Source organism: Schistocerca serialis, chromosome 4 (genome assembly GCF_023864345.2).
Source record: "Schistocerca serialis cubense isolate TAMUIC-IGC-003099 chromosome 4, iqSchSeri2.2, whole genome shotgun sequence".
Classification (NCBI taxonomy): Eukaryota; Metazoa; Arthropoda; class Insecta; order Orthoptera; family Acrididae; genus Schistocerca; species Schistocerca serialis.
In genome coordinates, this window is record NC_064641.1 from 876,411,682 (window position 1) to 876,433,123 (window position 21,442).

At 41.5% G+C, this 21,442-nt stretch overlaps 1 protein-coding gene across 1 annotated transcript in view; it reads left to right on the top strand.

The window, feature by feature from the left end:
* Nucleotides 1-16,832, top strand: part of LOC126474825 (uncharacterized) — a 158,849-nt gene extending 142,017 nt beyond the window's left edge. Inside the window, exon 3 of the mRNA XM_050102300.1 lies at nt 16,576-16,832. Within this exon, the coding sequence (XP_049958257.1) occupies nt 16,576-16,832 (257 nt within the window). The remainder of the gene's footprint in view (nt 1-16,575) is intronic.
* The last annotated feature ends 4,610 nt before the right edge of the window (nt 16,833-21,442 follow it).

Sequence of the window (21,442 nt, forward strand, 5' to 3'; positions counted from 1 at the left end):
TTTCACAGGAGATTCTTCAAATAATTTATTTTTGTCATGGCTTCATATGTGTTAGTCAAGGCACAGAGAGTAAATGCAATGTAATGTGTTTGGTTTCTTTCTTTGATTCCTTATGGTAAATGGATGCGAAACATTGTGTCAATACCTTTCAGAACCTGCTCTATAGCTACTAAGGCAAATTGCTTGTTTTGAGGCCCATACATTAATTAATGGAGAAGTGAACGCTGTTCAAAAATCATATTTAAAATATTCAATTGTATTTAAGGCAACAAAATTGCCCATATTTGAAGCTACTCAGAGAAAAAGTAAGTTGCTAGAGCCACTGTTACCAAATGTCTGCAGAGAGTTCCTAATTGCTATTGTGGAAATTTAGCATAGAGGCCCTATACTAATCAAGAGGTTCATTTCCTTCATAGTTATCACCCTGGCATGAGTTTTAAGTGAAGAACAATATTGAAATTCGTATTGTTGATGGTCGATTCGAATTTATTCAGAGACACTTGTATTGTGAAGCAGCTTGGCAGTCAGAAAGCTGACATTTATGACCATTAACACAACTTCCTATGTCGAGCTACCAAGAGGACTTCATGTGTAAAGGTTTTCTTCCGATTTCGTTACAGAATTTTTTTCTGTAAATTCGCAGCTCCATAAAATAAATCAGAAAAAAAGCTCGCACACCCTGATCCCTGCCACAGTTAGAACTGATGACTCATTGAGCCGTTGCGACATGAGATACGGGTGGGGGCACGGGGCTACGGACACACAGCTGCCAGCACGCCACTCTCATCATGGTGTTGGTCGCTCAGCCTCATAACGCATCGTGAACGATAATGGAAGTTGTCACTTACGTGAAGAATAGCATTTTTTTAGCGAAAAATTGAACTTTCAGTCTCAGTGTCTAGGGGTTATATAGCATGAGTCATTCAAATGGAAAGGGAATATTAAGTGAATTTAGCGAGTCAATTCAGTACCATACGTGGAAGTGATTGCACTGTCATAGTGTTGCCAAATTTCAAGTCTCAGTTGTGCTAGGGACAGCTCTGTAGTGGTATGCAAGGACTATCCCGTGCTCGTGTTATAGGAGGATACGGAGAGGAGGCACAGGGTTTGGTTAATATGCAGCCTTTTCTCCTACCAGTTGTGTCAAACATTCAGGTGTATAAACTTCCATCACTATTACCAAAAATAAATAAAATAAAAAAAAAAACGGCTCTGAGCACTATGGGACTTAACTTCTGAGGTCATCAGTCCCCCAGAACTTAGAACTACTTAAACCTAACAGGATTCGAACTTGCGACCGTAGCGGTCGCGCGGCATCACGATTACAGTTTCCACAAAATATATACGAAGAAAACACTTACCCTGTTTCTTTGTGATAAAAGATTATTTCAATACAATAAAAAGGCTTTGGAAATCAACTTTACCCATCTGTCACGAAAAGTAAGATAACACTTTGCATCTCGAAATCTATTGCATCTATGTGCTGTCTTGTGCTCATACAAGTAGATTTTCATGAATTGCACGAGAATGTAGAAAAATGTTGGTGGGAATGGAAGCTACAAGAAACACAGTTAACTAGTTATTCTGTGCTACGTAATAATCAATACATTTGAAAATTCAAAAGAGAAGAAAATTGTGTCCATTAAGACAGAAACTAAAGTGCAGATACGGGAACTGTGTAGATTTGCACTTTTTCATCTTCAGATCCATACAAATAATGTATACTAACCAGCGTATTCATTGCTTTCGTAACGCTTCCCTCTTGTTTAGTCTTCTAATGATGAACTGGATCCCCACACATCAGTCTGATTGTTTCTTTGTATTCTTCCATCTACTATCTTTGTGTGTTATTGCTCGGTGTTCAAAAAGCAAAACGTTATGCCTGCTCCCACCAGGTATTAGAACGAGGTCGCAAGAAGGCTAACTAAGTATAATCAAAATACATTGACACGCCAATTTGTCTGTCGTCATGGTGTTAAGTCGACAGAAATGTTGGGCATTATTGACTGCATCACCGGCATCCCATTGTTGTTTTCTCTTACAGAGATTTTCATATTACCCTAAACACAAGACGCCGAGATAAATGTGTATATTCTCCGTGACGAAACATCCCACATTCCATTCATTCTGATTCATTCGTTACGTGCATCGGCAACAATGAGTGATAGGAAAGTTGTTGCGAGGTGACGAATAACAATAACAAAGATTGTAGTAACAAATAAGTAATCAAGGATGTTTACTGCATTATAGACAATTGTTAACGATTAACAAAATAACCGAGAACGGCTGAGTGTTTAATTGGCGCACTGCATAGGTGTTCTTACCACTTTGTTACTGAATTCTGTTCTGAATGTTTGCGCAGGGAAAAGAAAGAACCCTGTAGCCATACATATCGCTAGTACAACGAGACATTACCTATCATCTATCCTTGCTTCATATTTCTAGGCGAACATGACGTCAGCTAACTAATATTTGAAATACATTTTTTTTTCTCTGTGTCTCTTTATTTTTCTTTAATTTTTTGAGGAGAACATCAAGAAGCGCGAGTAATGAGTAAGTAGGCATATAGTCTATTTACAGCTATTTTCATTGGGTTATATAATGCAAAAATCCACCTTTTAAGTGCATTATTGTGTAATTACAATTATTGATAGTGTATTCGAGCTTGCGGGCATTCAGTGAGTTGAAACGTATCACAGAAGCAAGCAAAACACGAATATTTCTTGCACCATGCGCAACACACAAACGAAATCTCGCTGAACTGACGTATTGTCTGATATATTGCTCGGAAAACATATCTGATTCATGTTGCTAAATACAGCTCTATCAGATATCAATGTGGATGCGTACCAAGTGTGGAAACGAACTGGCGGATGTGGCTGCTAAAGATGCATGTTCCCTCCCTCATGTTGTTGAATGTGCCGTCCTCCTCCATGCTGTTACCTCCCTTTTGCGTTTTCGTGTTATGCGTCAATGGTAAGAGGAGTGGCTGGCAGTCGGTGAAAATAAGCTGCGTCTGGTCAAGGCCGCCACGCGGCCATGGCGTACGTCCTACCAGTCATGCAGGCGGGATGAGGTTCTCACTCGCCTCCGTATCGGGCACAGTCCCTTAACACATGGTTTTTCACTCCGGCGGGAGGACCCCCCAATCTGCAGTGCTTGTGGCGTCCAGATGACTGTCCGCCACATTTTACTTGACTGTCCTTTATTCTCTGACTAGAGGGCGATGGTTTCCTTGCCACCGGATTTGCCCTCTATTTTGCAAGACGACGCAACGACTGTGGTTAAGGTCTTACGGTTTTGTGTCCTGTCCAATTTGTTGCCTCGGATTTTAGGGAGAGGGTTTTAATGTGCTGCTGGGTGACTGGCTCACCCAGCTTTTAGGTAAGAGGTCCGTCAGTCACGATTACCTACTTGTTTCACTTCGATTTCTGTTCTCTTTTCCTCGTGTTTCCTTTCCTTTTTTAGTGCGTTTCTTCTCCTCTTGTTTTGCCTCTCTATGTGAGGATTTGTAACTGCGTCAGGTCTGTGTCTTTTAGCCGTTCTCCTTGTTCGCTGTCCGTCTTCGTCCCTTCACTGCATGTGTTCCTGTTTCTATGCGTTTGGGCGCTGATGACCACGCTGTTTAGCGCCCGAAAACCTCAAACCACACACACACACACACACACACACACACACACACACACACACACCAAGTGTATAAAAGTATATCTTGAAATGCACAAAGGGGTATTCGACTGAAACATAGCCATTAAACAAGATTGCAACTGGGGTCGACAGCATAGTCGTCTACCACCTTGGCAACTCGAACGGTGAGAGTGCTCGGCCGATTACTTACGTTTACTGGTATTACAGCTACAGCATGAAAGCACAAAAATGTTAATAACCTGAAGATCATTAACTTTGGAATCCAGTGCTTTAATACGCACGGTTCTGTTGGAGGTGGTATGCCGTTGCTTTCCTCCGACCTTTGAATTGACTTACCTAGTCAGATAATAGGGGAACCTACAGTTTAACGTTGCTTTCAGACCACATTGCAACTTGGCATTTTTCACATAAAAAAACACTGCCCGAGGGGAAATAAGCGCAAAATGGGAGATAAAATTCGTGGGAGTGACCAGGCATCGAAGCCAGGACCCTCGTACTCGTAGTCGTAGTCTAGCTATATATCACTTTGCCACCATGTAGCCACCACTGCCGCTTCTGCTTAGCATTAAAATTTAGGATCTTTTGATTGTGCCTGCGTTGGCACTTGCGCGTCCCTGCACCAAAGTACAGAGAACTGAATTGAATGTGGTGCCTTCAAGTTAGCGTAAACAGAAAAGGAGAAAAATTGAACAACATAAATGGTCTCTCTTTGATGCCTCAATCTTCATTGCTATTATGCTTCTAATGAGAAAAAGCGTACACTGGAAGGTAATGTTTTATTTAAATGATTACAAAATCAGGTAAAACGAACAGTGAGGTTGTCAGTAAAAGCACATTACTATTGTCAGTATGATGTTGCGCTGCGCAGGGCCTGTAATGATGAAGGACCCGTTTAGATCAGGCATATTGTATACGGAAGTGGAAGAGAGAGCACCACTAAATTCTACAATCCGTATGCATTGCAAACACACATGAATTACTGTTACTGTGTACTTATGGAGCCCAATGGGTTAATCGAGTATTTTCCGAAGAGAAAGAGCACTGGCAAACAGTCTTCGCTGCATTAGGTTTAACTGGTGTCACTGAGCTAGAATTTATGGTCAGCGACTAAATGTAAGGTCAATGGGTCGGATGCGGGTTTTGCAACTGTGAAACACTTTCCCACATTACAGAAGCGAATATTAAATTTGAACTAATATTGGGAAAATTTTGAACTTTGACAGCTTAGAATGAAAATCTTTCTGTTTATTGCAAAAGAAAACAATTGATTTTCTAAAAATGTTGATACAGGTCACGTCGACCAAATCATATAGAAGAACTGACAGCGTCGTATATCAAGGCAGTTAAGATCCCTTGGCTTTTGGTTTGGCAGTATTCGACAACCATTTCTTGGCACAAGTAAATGAAGAAAGACTGCGCGTTTTTGTTGTCAAGTAACGTCTTCATCAATTACTTCAGTTTTAATGTAATCTACGAGTAATTGCTGATGTTTGATATTAACATGAAAAGAATTCAGTAGACGAAAGAACCTGTTCTTTGGCAGCTACTTCTATAATGACCAAAAGCCATTAAATGATGTTCAAGCACATGAGTTCCAGCAGTGGTATGAAGAAAATGATAGTAATAATGACGGTAATAATCGAATTATCCGGTAACTTCACACTTCACTGTGGATTTTCTCGAACTATGAAATTTTCTGAGTTAGTGAAAATTTCAAAATGGCTTCACATCGAGGCTATGATGCCTAGAAGAGTCTTTACATCGTGCAGAAATGAGAATAGCGTCAGAAGCTTGCTTCTACTTAACCATTTAATAGACTCGTATTTTTTCCACCGTGACTAATTTTGAAAGCTAAGCAAATGATCCGTTACAGCACGCTCCTGGGGCTGGGAAATGTGGCCACAATGGTCTGGTACAACGAACTATCACAGGTGCAATGCGTGGGTTCAGGCATTTACTTTTAAGAGGCAGAAACAGATTTACTTTACCTCTGGTAACCTCAAGATAAAGACGTTATAGTTCAGAATCCGCATTAAACATCACGTTCCTTCATTACCAACTGGGCAGAGCCGGAAGTCATGGTAAACAGAAATACTGTCGCCAGTAAACTTACTTGCATTAGAAAAATTTTGTTATTTGATGAACCGATAGCCATTTAAAGGAACTAGGCTCTTATTTATATTTGATTGAATTACAGATGTTGAAAAATTTGGTGCTGTACTGTGATTTGAATTTGTATCTCCTCTCTTGAGGATCTGAATCTTTCGGAACAGTATAGTTCAGTCATTTAGTTCCTTTTCCCAAGACCGCAATCTTCTCTAGGTCTCCTCCAAAGGTAAGTATGTGGGTCAGAATACTGATCTAGTACAGAAATATTCATAATTTCATTTCAAGCCCTATCACGTGCACACCGGCCAGCTAGTGAAAATTAACATGCCTTTTTATTGTCTGTTCATGTGGAACCAACATTCGCAATAGGTGTCGTTATTTCTGGTCAGACACGCACACATCTTACTGTTGGTGAGTAACCAATTGATGCTCAGGCTATATTCGTGGATAAAGAAGGACGGTAGGTGTGCGGTTCGGTTGTCTCTCAGGCACAAAAATTTCTATCCTTATTTTAGATTCAAACACCTAGCAGCTGGTAAGAAAAACCGATACGTAACATTTGATTTTACTTAGTTAACAACCCGATTGCGTGCTGGGTTCGTATCTCAGTCACAGAGCTTCACATCATGGGCTTCATCTTTAAATGCATACACACTTTGTTACTTCTGAATTGAGGTATATCAGACATCTTTTGTGGTTAGTTACCAGGGATGAAAGGGTCTTGATAGGAGTCCCGATTTATTACAAAAACTGCCGTCTTATTTTCAAGTTTAGATTTGGTTACTGATACTGGCGAAAATTTCGGGAAGTCATGACTCTTCGTGGCTAGTCAGCAATATGATATGATTAGATTAGATTAATACTTTTCCATAGATCATGAATACGACATTTCGTAATTATGTGGAACGTGTCATTTTAATGAAAGATTTCTTTACATACCAGTATTAAATTTCTTTACAACAATTTTTTATGCTCTCTTATTCTTTATTTCTCTCTCTCTCTCTCTGTCTGTCACACGTCACACACACACACACACACACACACACACACACACACACACACACACACACACACACATTATATATATATATATATATATATTATATATATATACTCTTAGGCACGAAAACGTCCGTGAATGAGTTCCTTAGTTTTGAGTACAGTTACGAAAGAAATATAAAAACTATGAGAGTTACTGATTTATGATGCTTAGTTTGCAGTCAGTTCTGAGTATTATTAGTAACTACACTCCAGTCCCTAAACCTAGGTACAGAAATGCGAATCAGACGCATTACGTATTCCAGGCCGTGCCAGCCGCGTCTTTGAGTCGTCAGCTATGGTCACTTCCCAGCCCACTGTAGGATCACATCGGTTCGTCTTCTTCCTGCTGGTAATGTCACTGAGATTTGGCAACAAGTCAAGGTATGTTTGGCAACTCTGTGATCGACGAGTTACTTCCTGGTGTGCACGGAATTAAGCCTCAAAGTTTACTTGATTTTTCCTGTCATTTCCATTGAATAATCTGAGTTATTATCTCTTGAGTTATAACAAAAGTTTATAAATTTACGGTTTTCAGCTCAGGAAAGTCGTTGCACGTGGAAATCGCAACTAATCTTGTGCTTTAAATAGCGATTTACGAGTTCTAGTCACTATTGGCCTCGTAATAGGAATGCTACACACATACCTCTTCGCTAGCTCTGTGGTAATATGCTGACCTGTAGAAAAGCGTATGTTCCGTTCGCGGTTCCAATCGCACTGACTCTGACGTTTTTATCCCTTCTGTGAAAGAGCTACAAGCAGTCAGATCACACATCGATAAAAAAAGTAGCGTAACGGTAAGCGTCGCGCACTGTTGATAAAACGTCGCGAGTTCGGGTACATTCACTGCTACATTTTTTAAAACGCAATACTGCTGTCTGCTGAAGTTAAAAAACAAAACAAAATTGAAATCTAAGTGAGTAGTATTTTCCTAATTCGGTTGGATAGGGGCACGCTTCTGTACAGACACTCATCTGTATTAAAACAGATTTTCGTCGTAAGGTTATCGTGGGTAGTTTTCTTTCATTTCTTGTAGTACAGTGTACAATTTTCGTAGGATTTCTTTTAGTGTTTAAACAATAGTAAAAATAAGAGAGAAATTAATCACCAACGATATATGCAAATTCTCTGATGTTATCTATAACAGTCTGACAATGCACATGCAGTTTATTAATTATATGCATGTAGAAAACTTGTTCTGAGTTAAATCTGTCAAACAGATTTAAAGAAGAAAAAATGCCACTACCACACGACAGCTAATGTAAAAAATACTTTTCTGACGTATTTTGGCACGATGCGCTCTCCCCATACGTAATACAAAAATTTCGAGCTGCATCTGCTAACTGACAGTCTATTAAATCTGAAAGGAACAAAATGTCGCAGTAATTGGCCCTTTCCTATATGCGACTATTTTGGGTTGAGAAGTGAGGGGAATTATGTTCAAAGTTCCATTAGATTGATACCTTCAGCAGACAACAGAATTGCGTTTTAAAAAATGTAGCACTGAATACATTTGAACTCAGGATGTCTTGTATGCAGTGCACTACACTTACCGTTACACTACTACCTGAACCATAGCTACAGCAGCTCCAGAAGTGAACAACCAGTCCTCTAGAACTTCTGCATTCTACAGTGTTGTGACACAATGCATATGGCCGGATGTAGACTTCTGAGAGACAGTTCCAGCTTTTCTTTTGCACTGCACGGCTTTTTCAACAAACAGATCGCGCAATAGAGTAGCTCAAGTGGAAAGAAACACTGCCTATTTAAATTTCTGCATCCTACACTATTGGCGGTTCTGTGTAAGTGGCAGTTACGTGATCTTATTTCGGTGATTACAAAATAGTCGAATGTATGCACTGGGTAGTTGAGGCAGCTAGTTCATGGTGATTCGGTCAACCAAGTAAATGAATGTACTGAACATGCTGCAAACCACTACAGGGAGCCTGTGTGTCAGAATTCTCATCCCGTGTGGCGCAACTACGTTATAATAGAAAAATGAGCCATACCGAAGAGGATTTGGTGGTCTGTTGGATTGCTGATACATTCATATACTCATGTTCTGGGTTCGGTTCCAAGTTCTGCCGATGATTTTTGATAGGGAGAGAGAGATTCTATTCTCTTCTGGCTACGCCAGGTGAAGAAGCTATAATGGCATTGTGGTCTGAAATTCACATTAAACATGATATTCCTTCTCTAGCAAGTAGACATTAGGTTGAACCACAATAAAGTCAGGAGAGGCGACATGTAGAAACTATCATCAGTAACCTTTCTTATACTAGTTATTTCTAGTGACGAAATAAACGCTATGTAGGGTCACAGGAGACTTATTCCATCTTTTATTTGCGCTTCTGTATGTCGATAAAATTGGATCTGAACTGGGAATGCAACTCAGACCGCCTTTAACGCTGAATTTGATCCCTTCGTGACAATACAGCTCGACTACAATCTGTTTGTTCAAAACTGCTGATTCCTCAAAATCTCCACATATTGGGCGTGAATGCGTTCGAATCCTGTCCCGGCACTAAGGTTTCCATTATGTATTATCAAGCTCTAGCATGCTAACACCTATCTGCTGTTGGAGAATACTTTTGATTTTTAATGTATTTTCATTCGTTGTCAACACTAACGATATCTGACGTTTTTGACTCCCAGTGAGACACAGAACTATTTGCGAGATCACCAAGTTCAAGGATGTTATTCCGAGCTGTTGGCGGAGAAATATTTGGTAGCTGACGTCTCTGTGTGTAGTCAGCAACGATATGTGTGGGGTTCGATTACCAGTCATCACTGAACTCTTCGTCATATTATTTCTAGTTCAAACATGCTCACATGTCGCTTCTGGTGTAACAAACCCACGTTTAACGTTCGTTTTCTCTAGAATGTAACAGCGATAGGTGCCGGGTTGGAGTCCTGGGAAGGAAAAAATTGATGTTTCGTCTCGTCATTTCAGTTAAAACATCTTGCTACTGCCGAGAAAATCCGATATGTCACAGTTGATTGTGCTGCGATAACAATCCGATTAGGTTCTGGGTTCGAATCCCTGTCTCACACAAAGTTTTAACTCACGACATTTCAAGTAAGTTACTTGCGAAGAATCAATATTTAACAACTCTCGCAGTTCGTTAACAGGAATAGTAGATGCTGGGTAGGAATTCGCTTCCGTTAAAAATGTTTACGTTATGTAATTTAAAGTTGATGTTTCCTAACTGATATTGTCTAAAATCGAGGTATATCACTCTCTGTACGCCTAGTCAGGAATGACTGTTTCCGTCAGTCACGAAATCTTTGCTTGGTCTGCAGGACCTGGGTTTGGATCCATATGCAGAACGAGACGGTTCGTCGTGTCATTTGAAGTTCACACATATTCTCAACTAGCAGCTCGTGAAAAACTTAAATTTTTAATGTCACTTTGTGTTAAATAATAAGTACGGTATGCTATTTTGAAGAGGAAATCATGAATACGACGAACTTACTACGTGCATTACCTATCTGACGTAATAATGAGTGGTAACATTTCAGGTATGTCATTTATTGTAGTAAATGTGAACTTACAAGCCTTAAGGTCAGCCTTATCTGTGATAAGGTGTTCCCTGACATTGGTAATATCGTGGTATTACTTTACATCTTGAGTTATTGCGATACAGAGCAGTGTTTTCTAGTGGTGACTTGGAACCATTTTCAATAGTGAAACGACTGTACCGAAGAGCGATTAGAGGACTTTTAGACAGCTGCGTTATGAGGGTTGTATGCGAATCAAGCGAAATGCAATTCAGATCGTTCTGATTGTTTTGAGCGCGACTGTACATATGATCCTTCAGTTTCTATGCTACATCCCTTCTTTATTTCTGATAACCTAATGACGCCTTGTATCTTGTTTTCCAATACTCTTTTTTATTCCTTAGTGATCGAATATTCCATTTTTCACTTCTAATTGTCCATTTCCATAGCTTTTTCCCGTTAACTATTTTGTATAGCTGGCTGCATTCTCTCGGTTCTTTTGACATTTGCTGTTTTTCGATGTATGGATAGCTGTCCTTTCGCGTGAATCTCCAACCTGGAGGAGAGGGGTAATTTCTTAAGCCTTTGATATCCAACTACGAGGCAGTTACTGGTTTTGTTCCACTCCAGTTATTTTATTTCCACAGTACCCACCATATCTGGTAAGCATTCCTCTATCACTAGTGATTTTATTGGGCGTTATAATTCGCTGTCACTTATTTTGTCACACGTGATTTTAGCATTTATGCGGCGATTGAAAGGAGCAACCGCAGTATGGCCTTCCTCACTGAAACTGTTTTAGGAAATGGAATTTAGTATTTTGGCAATATTTGTCATTCTCCGTTCCAGAAACGCTGCAGCTATTGTGTGTCTGGACAGAAGCCATTGTTCCGGTCGCTGATTTAAGATATCAAAATGTACCGAAGTCTCATTGTCCTTGTCCTCCTTCTCCACCTAATTTAATCTTCTCCCTCTTTCTCAGTTAATTGGCAAATTTTTTATTCACTCTTAAATCGGTTTAATGGGATTATGCATTTCACCTTAATATAAAACATCACTAAATCGTAAAAATATTCTAACATATAATTTTTTCTAGCCTTAGTTAATCAAAAAAACTATGCTGTGCTATTTATTCATATTTCATTCAAGTCACTGTACACATTACGCTCACTGCACACTCTACACACTCATGTTATTTTGTGACCATAGGTCAGTAATGAAACCTGTGGTCCTCTGTTACATTCTTGGTGCGTTACCACTTGTATGTCTGGAATACTGGAATACTGAATCAACATACCACGATACTGAAGGATATATGATGCACATCAATATAAAAGGACGCCAGTATATTTTATTACTTATATTGTGTACACAGTTGTTTATTAAAGTGGTATACTCTATCGTAGTCCGCCCCCGGTAACTGAATGGTCAGCGTGACGGATTGTCAATCCTCTGGGCCCGGGTTCGATTCCCGGATGGATCGGGGGATTTTCTCCGCCCAGGGACTGGGTACTGTGCTGTCATCATCATCATCATCATCATCATCATCATCATCCTATCACCCTCATCGACTGCAGGTTGCCGAAGTGGCGTCAAATTGAAAGACCGGCACCCGGTGAACAGTCTGCCCGACGGGGGGCCCTAGCCATACGATTAAGTAAATAAATACTCTATTATAGTTAAAGGAACACTTAGGAACTTTTGGTAACAATTACTTATTTGTCGTGTAATGATAAACACTGATGTGCCAAAACATCACCACTGTCCACCGCGATACCGAATACCATCTACTGGTGACGCGGGAACATGACGCGGTAAGAAAAGTACGAGAATGTAAGTGGAGCAGAGACGAATGGGAAATCATAAAAAAAATAAAAAACATACTAGCGATTATACGGGCCTCTAACGGAGAAATACATTGATATAAGCGACTTCGACAACGGGCAGATTCTTACGGCCCGCCTGGGAACGAGCATCTGGGAAACGGCGAAGATGGGTTGCTTTTCGAGTGCTAACGGTGTCAGCATCTGTGGAAAGTGGGTCTAGACAGGTGAAAACTCGAGTAGCTCTCTAAAGTAGAATAGGCTGTGACTTAGGCGGAACCGACGAAAAAGTACAGGGGGACATCAAAGTCGTTAACATCTGGAAGTGCATAAATTCACGGAATAATGTGGATAGACATGAAAAAATTGACACACATTCCTGAAATGACATGTTTTAATGAAACCGAAAATGAGTCCAAAGACTGGCCGCCTACACGCCAATGACGTCGTTGTCAGCGTGTCGTGTGTGAGGCAAGCCGATATGTTACAGAATCTCTTCATCTCTACCCTGGCCGACAAACACCTGCCGCCGGGTGAGAGTCATGCAGGACGGTGCTCCACCCCATATTGCTAGACGCGTGAAAGATCTCTCGCGCACATCGTTTGGTGGGGGTCGCGGGCTGAGCCGCCATTTCCGTCACGCTTTGGCTCCCAGCTCCCCAGGCCTCAGTCCGTGTGATATTGGTTCTAGGGTTACCTGAAGGTGCAAGTCTACAGCGAGCGTCCGACCTCATTAGGGATGCTAAAAGACAGCACCCTATAGCAGTTTCCCACTATTCCTACTGATATGTTGTACAGTGCTGTTCACAACATTATCCCACGATTACAAACATAATGGATGACGGCCTACATGCTGAGCATTTGTTACAAACGACAGTCTTTGTTAAAAATTAATTGTTACGCTAATTATTGCTTTTTTATCATATGAAGCGCCATCTGTTGGTCATTTTGTGCACGTTTTGGTTTCAGTAAGCACGTGTGTCAATTTTTACTTTCCTGTCTACACTACTGGCCATTAAAAATGCTACACCACCAAGATGACGTGCTACAGACGCGAAATTTAACCTACAGGAAGAAGATGCTGTGATATGCAAATGATTATCTTTTCAGAGCACTCACACATGGCTGGCGCCGGTGGCAACACCTGCAGCGTGCTGACATGAGGAAAGTTTCCAACCAATTTCTCATACACAAACAGCAGTTGACCGGCGTTGCCTGGTGAAACGTTGTTGTGATGCCTCGTGTAAGGAGGAGAAATGCGTACCATCACGTTTCCGACTTTGATAAAGGTCGGATTGTAGCCTATCGCAATTGCGGTTTATCGTATCTCGACATTGCTGCTCGCGTTGGTCGAGATCCAATGACTGTGGAATCGTTGGGTTCAGGAGGGTAATACGGAACGCCTTGCTGGATCCGAACGGCCTCGTATCACTATCAGTCGAGATGACAGGCACCTATCCGCATGGCTGTAACGGATCGTGCAGCCACGTCTCGATCCCTGAGTCAACAAATGGGGACGTTTGCAAGACAACAACCATCTGCACGAACAGTTCGATGACGTTTGCAGCAGCATGGACTATCAGCTCCGAGACCGTGGCTGCGGTTACCCTCGATGCTGCATCGCAGACAGGTGCGCCTGCGATGGTGTACTCAACGACGAACCTGTGTGCACGAATGGCAAAACGTCATTTTTTCGGATGAATCCAGATTCTGTTTACAGCATGATGGTCGCATCCGTGTTTGGCGACATCGCGGTGAACGCACATTGGAAGCGTGAATTCGTCATCGCCATACTGGCGTATCACCCGGCGTGATGGTATGGGGTGCCATTGGTTACACGTCTCGGTCACCTCTTGTTCGCACTGACGGCACTTTGAGCAATGGACGTTACATTTCAGATGTGTTACGACCGGTGGCTCTACCTTTCATTCGATCCCTGCGAAACCCTACATTTCAGCAGGATAATGCACGACCGCATGTTGCAGGTCCTGTACGGGCCTTTCTGGATACAGAAAATGTTCGACTGCTGCCCTAGCTGCACATTCTCGAAATCTCTCACTAATTGAAAACGTCTGGTCAATGGTGGCTGAGCAACTGGCTCGTCACAATACGCCAGTCACTACTCTTGATGAACTGTGGTATCGTATTGAAGCTGCATGGGCAGCTGTACCTGTACACGCCTTCCAAGCTCTGACTCAATGCCGAGGCGTATCAAGGCCGTTATTACGGCCAGAGGTGGTTTTGTGGGTACTGATTTCTTAGGATCTATGAACCCAAATTCCGTGAAAATGTAATCACATGTAAGTTCTAGTATAATATATTTGTCCAATGTATACCCGTTTATGATGTGCATTTCTTCTTGGTGTAGCAATTTTAATGGCCAGTAGTGTATATTATTCTGTGGAGTAGTGAATTTTCAAATGTGGACAACATTTTGAGTCAGCTTGTACAGTGCTGGTGCAGAATCATGTGTTGCGGAGCACACAGTTCAGCATATATTGTTGATCATAGGCTCTTAAAACAGAAAATCCCAACCTGTTGCCTCGTTCACTCAACGACATTGTCAATTACAATTGCATTGACCGCGGTATCATCGGACTGGACCATGGATTAATGGTCAAATGAGTCAACTTTCTCGTTTAACTAGGTCGACCGTTGTGCGCGGAGACGCCGTCATCCTAGCGAACAGCCGTAGGGAACATGCAATGCGCCACGAAAAAAGACCACTCTGGGCAGTATGTTATGGGGGGACATTGATCTGGGCTCCAAGGGAGTAATTTAAGACACGTTGACAGCTTTAGACGAAGAGGAAGTTAGTTCGGGCCATCTGCACTCCATGCCTAATGTCTTCCAGGACGGCCGCTAACGGCAATCAAGTCATTTATAGCAATACAACAGTATAAAAATTAAAAAAAAAGAAGAAACACAGAAGCTAACAGTACGGCAATAATAGCCTTTCAATGCACGCCGCTAACGGCAATCAAGTAATTTATAGCAATACCACAATTTAAAAAGTTTAAAGAACATTAGTAATCAGGCTACTAAGGTAAATAGAGAACTTTGTTAAAAAATACGGTGAGGTAGTGAAGCTACCAACACCGCGATTAAAAAAAATCAAAGGTCTCAGCAAACAGACGTTGCTGGCAATAAAGGAATGGAGGAATTTAGAAGGTTTTAATCAAAGTGTCCTGGAATATCATTAGAACGTAACATATGACGGACGTGTAAGGCGGCCACAAATCGCCCACTCAGACGCTCAGGCTAGGCAGAATACTGACCAATTTAAATACGCCCGTAAACACAATTGCCACTCCCAGGCTGGTCACTGCACCGACTTTTTGCCAGCAAAAACTTGTAATAAGATGACTTAACTTGCTGACAGAATTAGAGCTAACCTCGTGCAAGGGAACATTACACCACACAGTCCTGAATGAGCGACCACGTGATCAACCAACAAGAAGCAAGAATTTACTCATAACACACGACAGAGCAGCGAAACAATTAAAACTGCCAAAACTACACCTCCCATCGGGCAGTAACGAGAGGAGGAGGAAAGATCACTGTCTTCAATTACACCGGTGCCGGGGACAGGAAACCCGATCGCCGGAGGCCACAAGGCAGAAGAGATGCTGGTTACCCAAAATTATTACTTAATGATTATACCTTCCACGAACTTAACTTGCAATTATGCTCGAACAGGCAGTACACGACCTCCGATGGCAACGATCCACACATCCGACCGCGCACGCGTCGCCAGTGCACCCAACACGCCACGATCACGCGGCAACACTCTCTGTCACCGGAGTTCACTTCTCTGCAACGTTGACGGGTAGTGACCGCTCCTTCATGTGGTATCTCCTTTTTAAACTCCAGTGTTGAACAGGACGACTTGAAGCTTGTTAACGTCCCACCAAGGTGAAATTAACTGCAACTACTCGTGGGGCACTTCTGTATACAACCAACCCACGGGGAGCTTCTTCCGTCAACTCGACCCGCTCGTTACACACAACCGACATACATCACGTGGCGACTCGGTACAACCGACCACGCCTGCTTCGCGCTGGTGGGCCACACTACCCTCGCGTGTCCACCAGACTCACTGCGCACGCCCCTACTTCCGCGCCACCACACGAAGTTCCCACCGGTCAAAGATCTCACTTCCTCCATAGCAGTTTCCCGGAAACAAACGCAGATATCGATAGCATAGGGGAAAGACAACCAAGCAGCCACTTAATGACAGACAACATATCAAACAAACATATCAGGGGAAGAAAAGCAAAAACCAATGCAATCTAAACACAAGGTGTAGCACGAGTCGATACACGGCTCATGGACCAACTTGCTATTGGGGATGTGGCCGTAATGTTTTGTCTGATCTGTGTCGTTGAATTTTCTGGCTTCTCAAACCCACGAGATGAAGACTTTCTACAAAGCTGCATTCGCTCTTGCCTGACAGGTGCCGAGATTGAACAGCAGTGGCCACAAGGAGCGGCAGGCGACATGGTGGCCAACAAACGGGATCTGCTGGAGGAAGAAGAGGGCCACGGAGTAGAGGGCGAGAAGGGAGAGTGGGTGGGCGCGGAGGCGGCGGACACGCCGGCCAGGAAGAGTCGACTGCAAGACCTGAAGGGCGGCGAGCACAACGTGGAGAAACAGGAGGAGAAGAGTGGAGCACAGTGGGGACGCAGTCTCCTGCGCTGTCTGCTGAAGTAAGGGAGCTCCAACAACTGAGCGCACAGATTAGTCACCAGTCTAGCGCTAATGTTAAGTTGTAGTGTGATTCCGTGCTCCTTCTTCGTCGACTTCATACGGTTGTCATTGATTTTATTGGATAAGCAAGTAAAGCCCAGTGAAAGTCAACTCTTTCTAAATACGAGCTTGAATGAGTTGATTATATTTAAGTCTTGTTGAGACCCGTGCTTGCGTAAAGCTAAGCATAAAAATGTTTACTAATCCCTGACTGGTGATCATATTTAGCTGCCTCTGCTGCTGAGTTTTATACAATCTGCAACGCTTTTAAGCACCACAAACAAGAGTTTCGTATTCTCTCTCTCGCTGAAAAAAAGGAGCAGCATCTTTTTGGTAGGAAATTTAATGTAGTTAATTTTTTACTGGAATGTGTTGTCGTTAGAGGCTGTAGTATTCGAATTATTCATCAAGAAAGTGCAAAAGCGACCGAAACGCATTTTTTTGAATAACTCGAAAACGATGTCCTGCAGCGAAAACTTATTCCAGTGCAAAATTTAACTACATTAATTTCCCACTAAAAGGTCCCATTCATTTTTTCTGTAGGACTAATAGTTTGTACTTAACAAAGGAGAGAATATTAAAATCTTGCACGTGGTATCTGGCAGTGTGGTTTGTGTAAAACTCAGCGGCAGCTCAGTCAACTTGTATACTCTTAAGACTATATATACCTTCATTGTCATGGGTGACTGGAACGCCATAATAGGAAAAGGGAGAGAAGGAAATGCAGTACGCGAATATGGATTGGGGGGAAGAAATCAAAGAGGAAGCCGCCTGGTAGAATTTTGCACAGAGCATGACTTAATCGTAGCTAACACTTGGTTCAAGAATCATAAAAGAAGGTTGTATACATGGAAGAATCCTGGAGTTACTGGAAGGTCTCAGATAGATTATATAATGGTAAGACAGAGATTCAGGAACCAGGTTTTAAATTATAAGACGTTTCCAGGGACAGATGTGGACTCTCTCCACAATCTATTGGTTATGAACTGTAGATTAAAACTGAAGAAACTACAAAAAAGTGGGAATTTGAGGAGGCGGGACCTGGATAAACTGAAAGAACCAGAGGTTGTACAGAACTTCAGGGTGAGCATAAAGGAACGACTGACGAGAATGGGGGAAAGAAACACAGCAGAAGAAAAATGAGTAGCTCTGAGGGATGAAGTAGTGAAGGCAGCAGAGGATCGTGTAGGTAAAAAGACGAGGGCTAGTAGAAATCCTTGGGTAACAGAAGAGATATTGAATTGATAAAAGGAGAAAATATAAAAATGCAGTAAATGAAGCAGGCAAAAAGGAATACAAACGTCTCAAAAATGAGATCGACAGGAAGTGCAAAACGGATAAGCAGGGATGGCTAGAGGGCAAATGTAAGGATGTAGAGGCATATATCACTAGGGTTAAGGTAGATACTGCCTACAGGAAAATTAAAGAGACATTTGGAGCAAAGAGAACCATTTGAATGAATATCAAGAGCTCAGATGGAAACCCAGTTCTAAGCAAAGAAGGGAAAGCAGAAAGGCGGAAGGAGTATATAGAGGGTCTATACAAGGGCGATGTTCTTGAGAAGAATATAATACTTCCAATCCCAAGGAAAGCAGGTGTTGACAGATGTGAAAATTACCGAACTATCAGTTTAATAAGCCACTGCTGCAAAATACTAACGCGAATTCTTTACAGACGAATGGAAAAACTGGTCGAAGCCGACCTCGGGGAAGATCAGCTTGGATTCCATAGAAATGTTGGAACACGTGAGGCAATACTGACCCTGCGACTTATCATAAATAATAGATTAAGGAAAGGCAAACCTACGTTTCTAGCATTAATAATCATCTTGTGGTGCAGTTCTTGTTGTCTCCGTTGCCTGCTAAGAAAACGGGATGAGAAGTTCCGCCTTATGCTAGACACCTTTTTTCTTTTGTTTCACCCATACATGTTTCAGCACTTTTGTGCTATCGTCAGTGGGTTCTATTTTTATTTTTAACTATAAATTTGTTGTTAACATATTAACATTTGCGTTGTTTGCAACATTATGTAAAAGTTACATTTATAACTTAATTGGCGAAAAGTAACATACCTTACATTATGTTATTGTCCTCTTGTTTTGGTAGCTGTTATGCTACACAATATACAACTTGTCATCTGCTAACAGCAAAACGTTATTTATTTCCTGTTTGTTATGCATTTACGAACGGAAATAAGACTGTATCACGTTTTCTTTCTGTAACTTACAGTTTTGAAGTTGTGGTACGTTGTCCTGTGTTGTTGGCGAAGTAAATAGGCTTACTTCTTTGCCTGTGTTCGCGTGACAATGCAGTTTTTCCGATTACTCAAAACATAGGCGGAGTTTTCGCTGCCATTACGTGTTGTTGTGGCTGTGTGGAGTTCATTTGTTTCGTAGCGTGCTCTGCTGGGTGAGGCACGCGAGTTGAATTGTATTTGGTGTTAGTGGTGTGTGGTTTATGTGGGTTTGCGTGTGTGTGATGAGTACTGGGGCAGAGAGAGAGAGACTGAAAAGTAGAAAGAAAGAAAGAAAGAAAGAAAGGAGAGAGAGAGGATTTGTTTGTTTGTTTGTTTGTGTGTGTGTGTTACTTGTATAGTTCTTCTATTGTGGCGAAGAGAGTTTTGTTGCACAGTGATGTGTATTCATTGAGTACTTTCTTTCCTTGGGCTATTGATTTTTGGATGTGGTAGTTTTCTTCTATAGTTAATTTTTGGTATAGGCTGCTGCTAGTTTTTAGGATGTGAAGGTCAGTTTCAATATTTGTTGGGTGGTGGTTGTGTGCTGCCAGGTGGTCTGCAAATATTGAGTGTGTGCTATTGCTTTACAGTGCTCTGAGGTGTTCATTATATGTGGTTCTGAAGGTCCTGCATGTTTGGCCCCACATATACAGATTGACAGCAGTTGCAAGTAAGTTGGTAGGTGCCAGACTGGCCGTATTTATTAGTGCTGGTGGTAATTCTTCCGAGTCTGCTCTGTATTGTGTTGTTGGTTCTGTATGCTATGTTGAGTCCTTGTTTCTTTAGTATATTACCCACCCTGTGTGTGACTTTGTTGTTGTAAGTCATTATGTGCCATTTGTTGCTTACTATCTGCTGATTTGTTGTGTGATGAGTTGTGTTTGTATGTGTGTGTGTTTCATGGTTATGTGCTGTTTGTTTTTGTATTTTGTGGTTTATTTTGTCTACTCTCTTTGCGTCATATACATTCTCCTGTGCAATTTGTTTTATTGCGTTCAGTTCTTGTGTGTAGTCATGCTTAATCATGGGTATTTTGTTCAGCCTGTGAAGTAAATATCTGAAGCTGGTTTCTTTGTGGGTTATTGGGTGACTGGATTGGTTATGAATAATGGTGCTGGTGAGTGTGGGTTTTCTGTAGATTGTGAATTCATGTTTGTTGTTTCTCTTGTGTATAGTGAGATCTAAGAAATTAAGTTTTTTATCTGTTTGTGTTTCTATGGCGAATTGTATTTGTGGGTGGATGGAGTTTATGTTATCATGAAGTTCTTTTATGTGGGACAGTGGTTCATCTATTAAGCAAACTATGTCATCTACGTATCTGTACCAATATATTATTTTGTACTGTTTTGGTATAACTATTTTGTCAAAGATTTGTTTTTCTATCTGGTTGAGGAAAATGTCAGCTAGGAGGCCACTGATTGGGGATCCCATGGGTAGTCCATCTTGTTGAGAGTAAAATCTGTTGTTGAATGTGAAGTAGTTCTGTTCTGTGATGAGCCTGAGTACGGCTAATATTTCTTGTATGTTTGTTGTGGGTATGTTTCCTTGCAGTTGGAGGTTTCTTTCTATTATGTTGATGGTTTCTTCTGTTGGGATGTGTGTGTACATTGAAATTATATCATTTGTTATTATAGCATTTGTAGACTAAGAGAAAGCTTTTGACAACGTTGACTAGAGTACTCTCTTTCAAATTCTGAAGGTGGCAGGGGGAAAACACAGTGAGCGAAAGGCTATTTACAATTTGTACAGAAACCAGGTGGCAGTCATAAGAGTCAAGGGACATGAAAGGGAAGCAGTGGTTGGGAAGGGAGTGAGACAGGGTTGTAGCCTCTCCCCGATGTTATTCAATCTGTATATTGAGCAAGCAGTAAACGAGACAACAGAAAATTTCGGAGTAGGTATTAAAATCCATGGAGAAGAAATAAAAACTTTAACGTTCGCCGATGACATTGTAATTCTGTCAGAGACGGCAAAGGACTTGGAGGAGCAGTTGAACGGAATGGACAGTGTCTTGAAAGGAGGGTATAAGATGAACATCAACAAAAGCAAAACGAGAATAATGGAATGTAGTCGAATTAAATCGGGTGATTTGCAGGAATTAGATTTGGAATGAGACGCTTAAAGTAGTAAATGAGTTTTGCTATTTGGGGAGCAAAATAAATGATGATAGTCGAAGTAGAGAGGATATAAAGTGTAGACTGGCAATGGCAAGGAAAGCGTTTCTGAAGAAGAGAAATTTGTTAACATCGAGTATAGATGTAAGTGTCAGGAAGTCGTTTCTGAAAGTATTTGTATGGAGTGTAGCCATGTATGGAAGTGAAACATGGACAATAAATAGT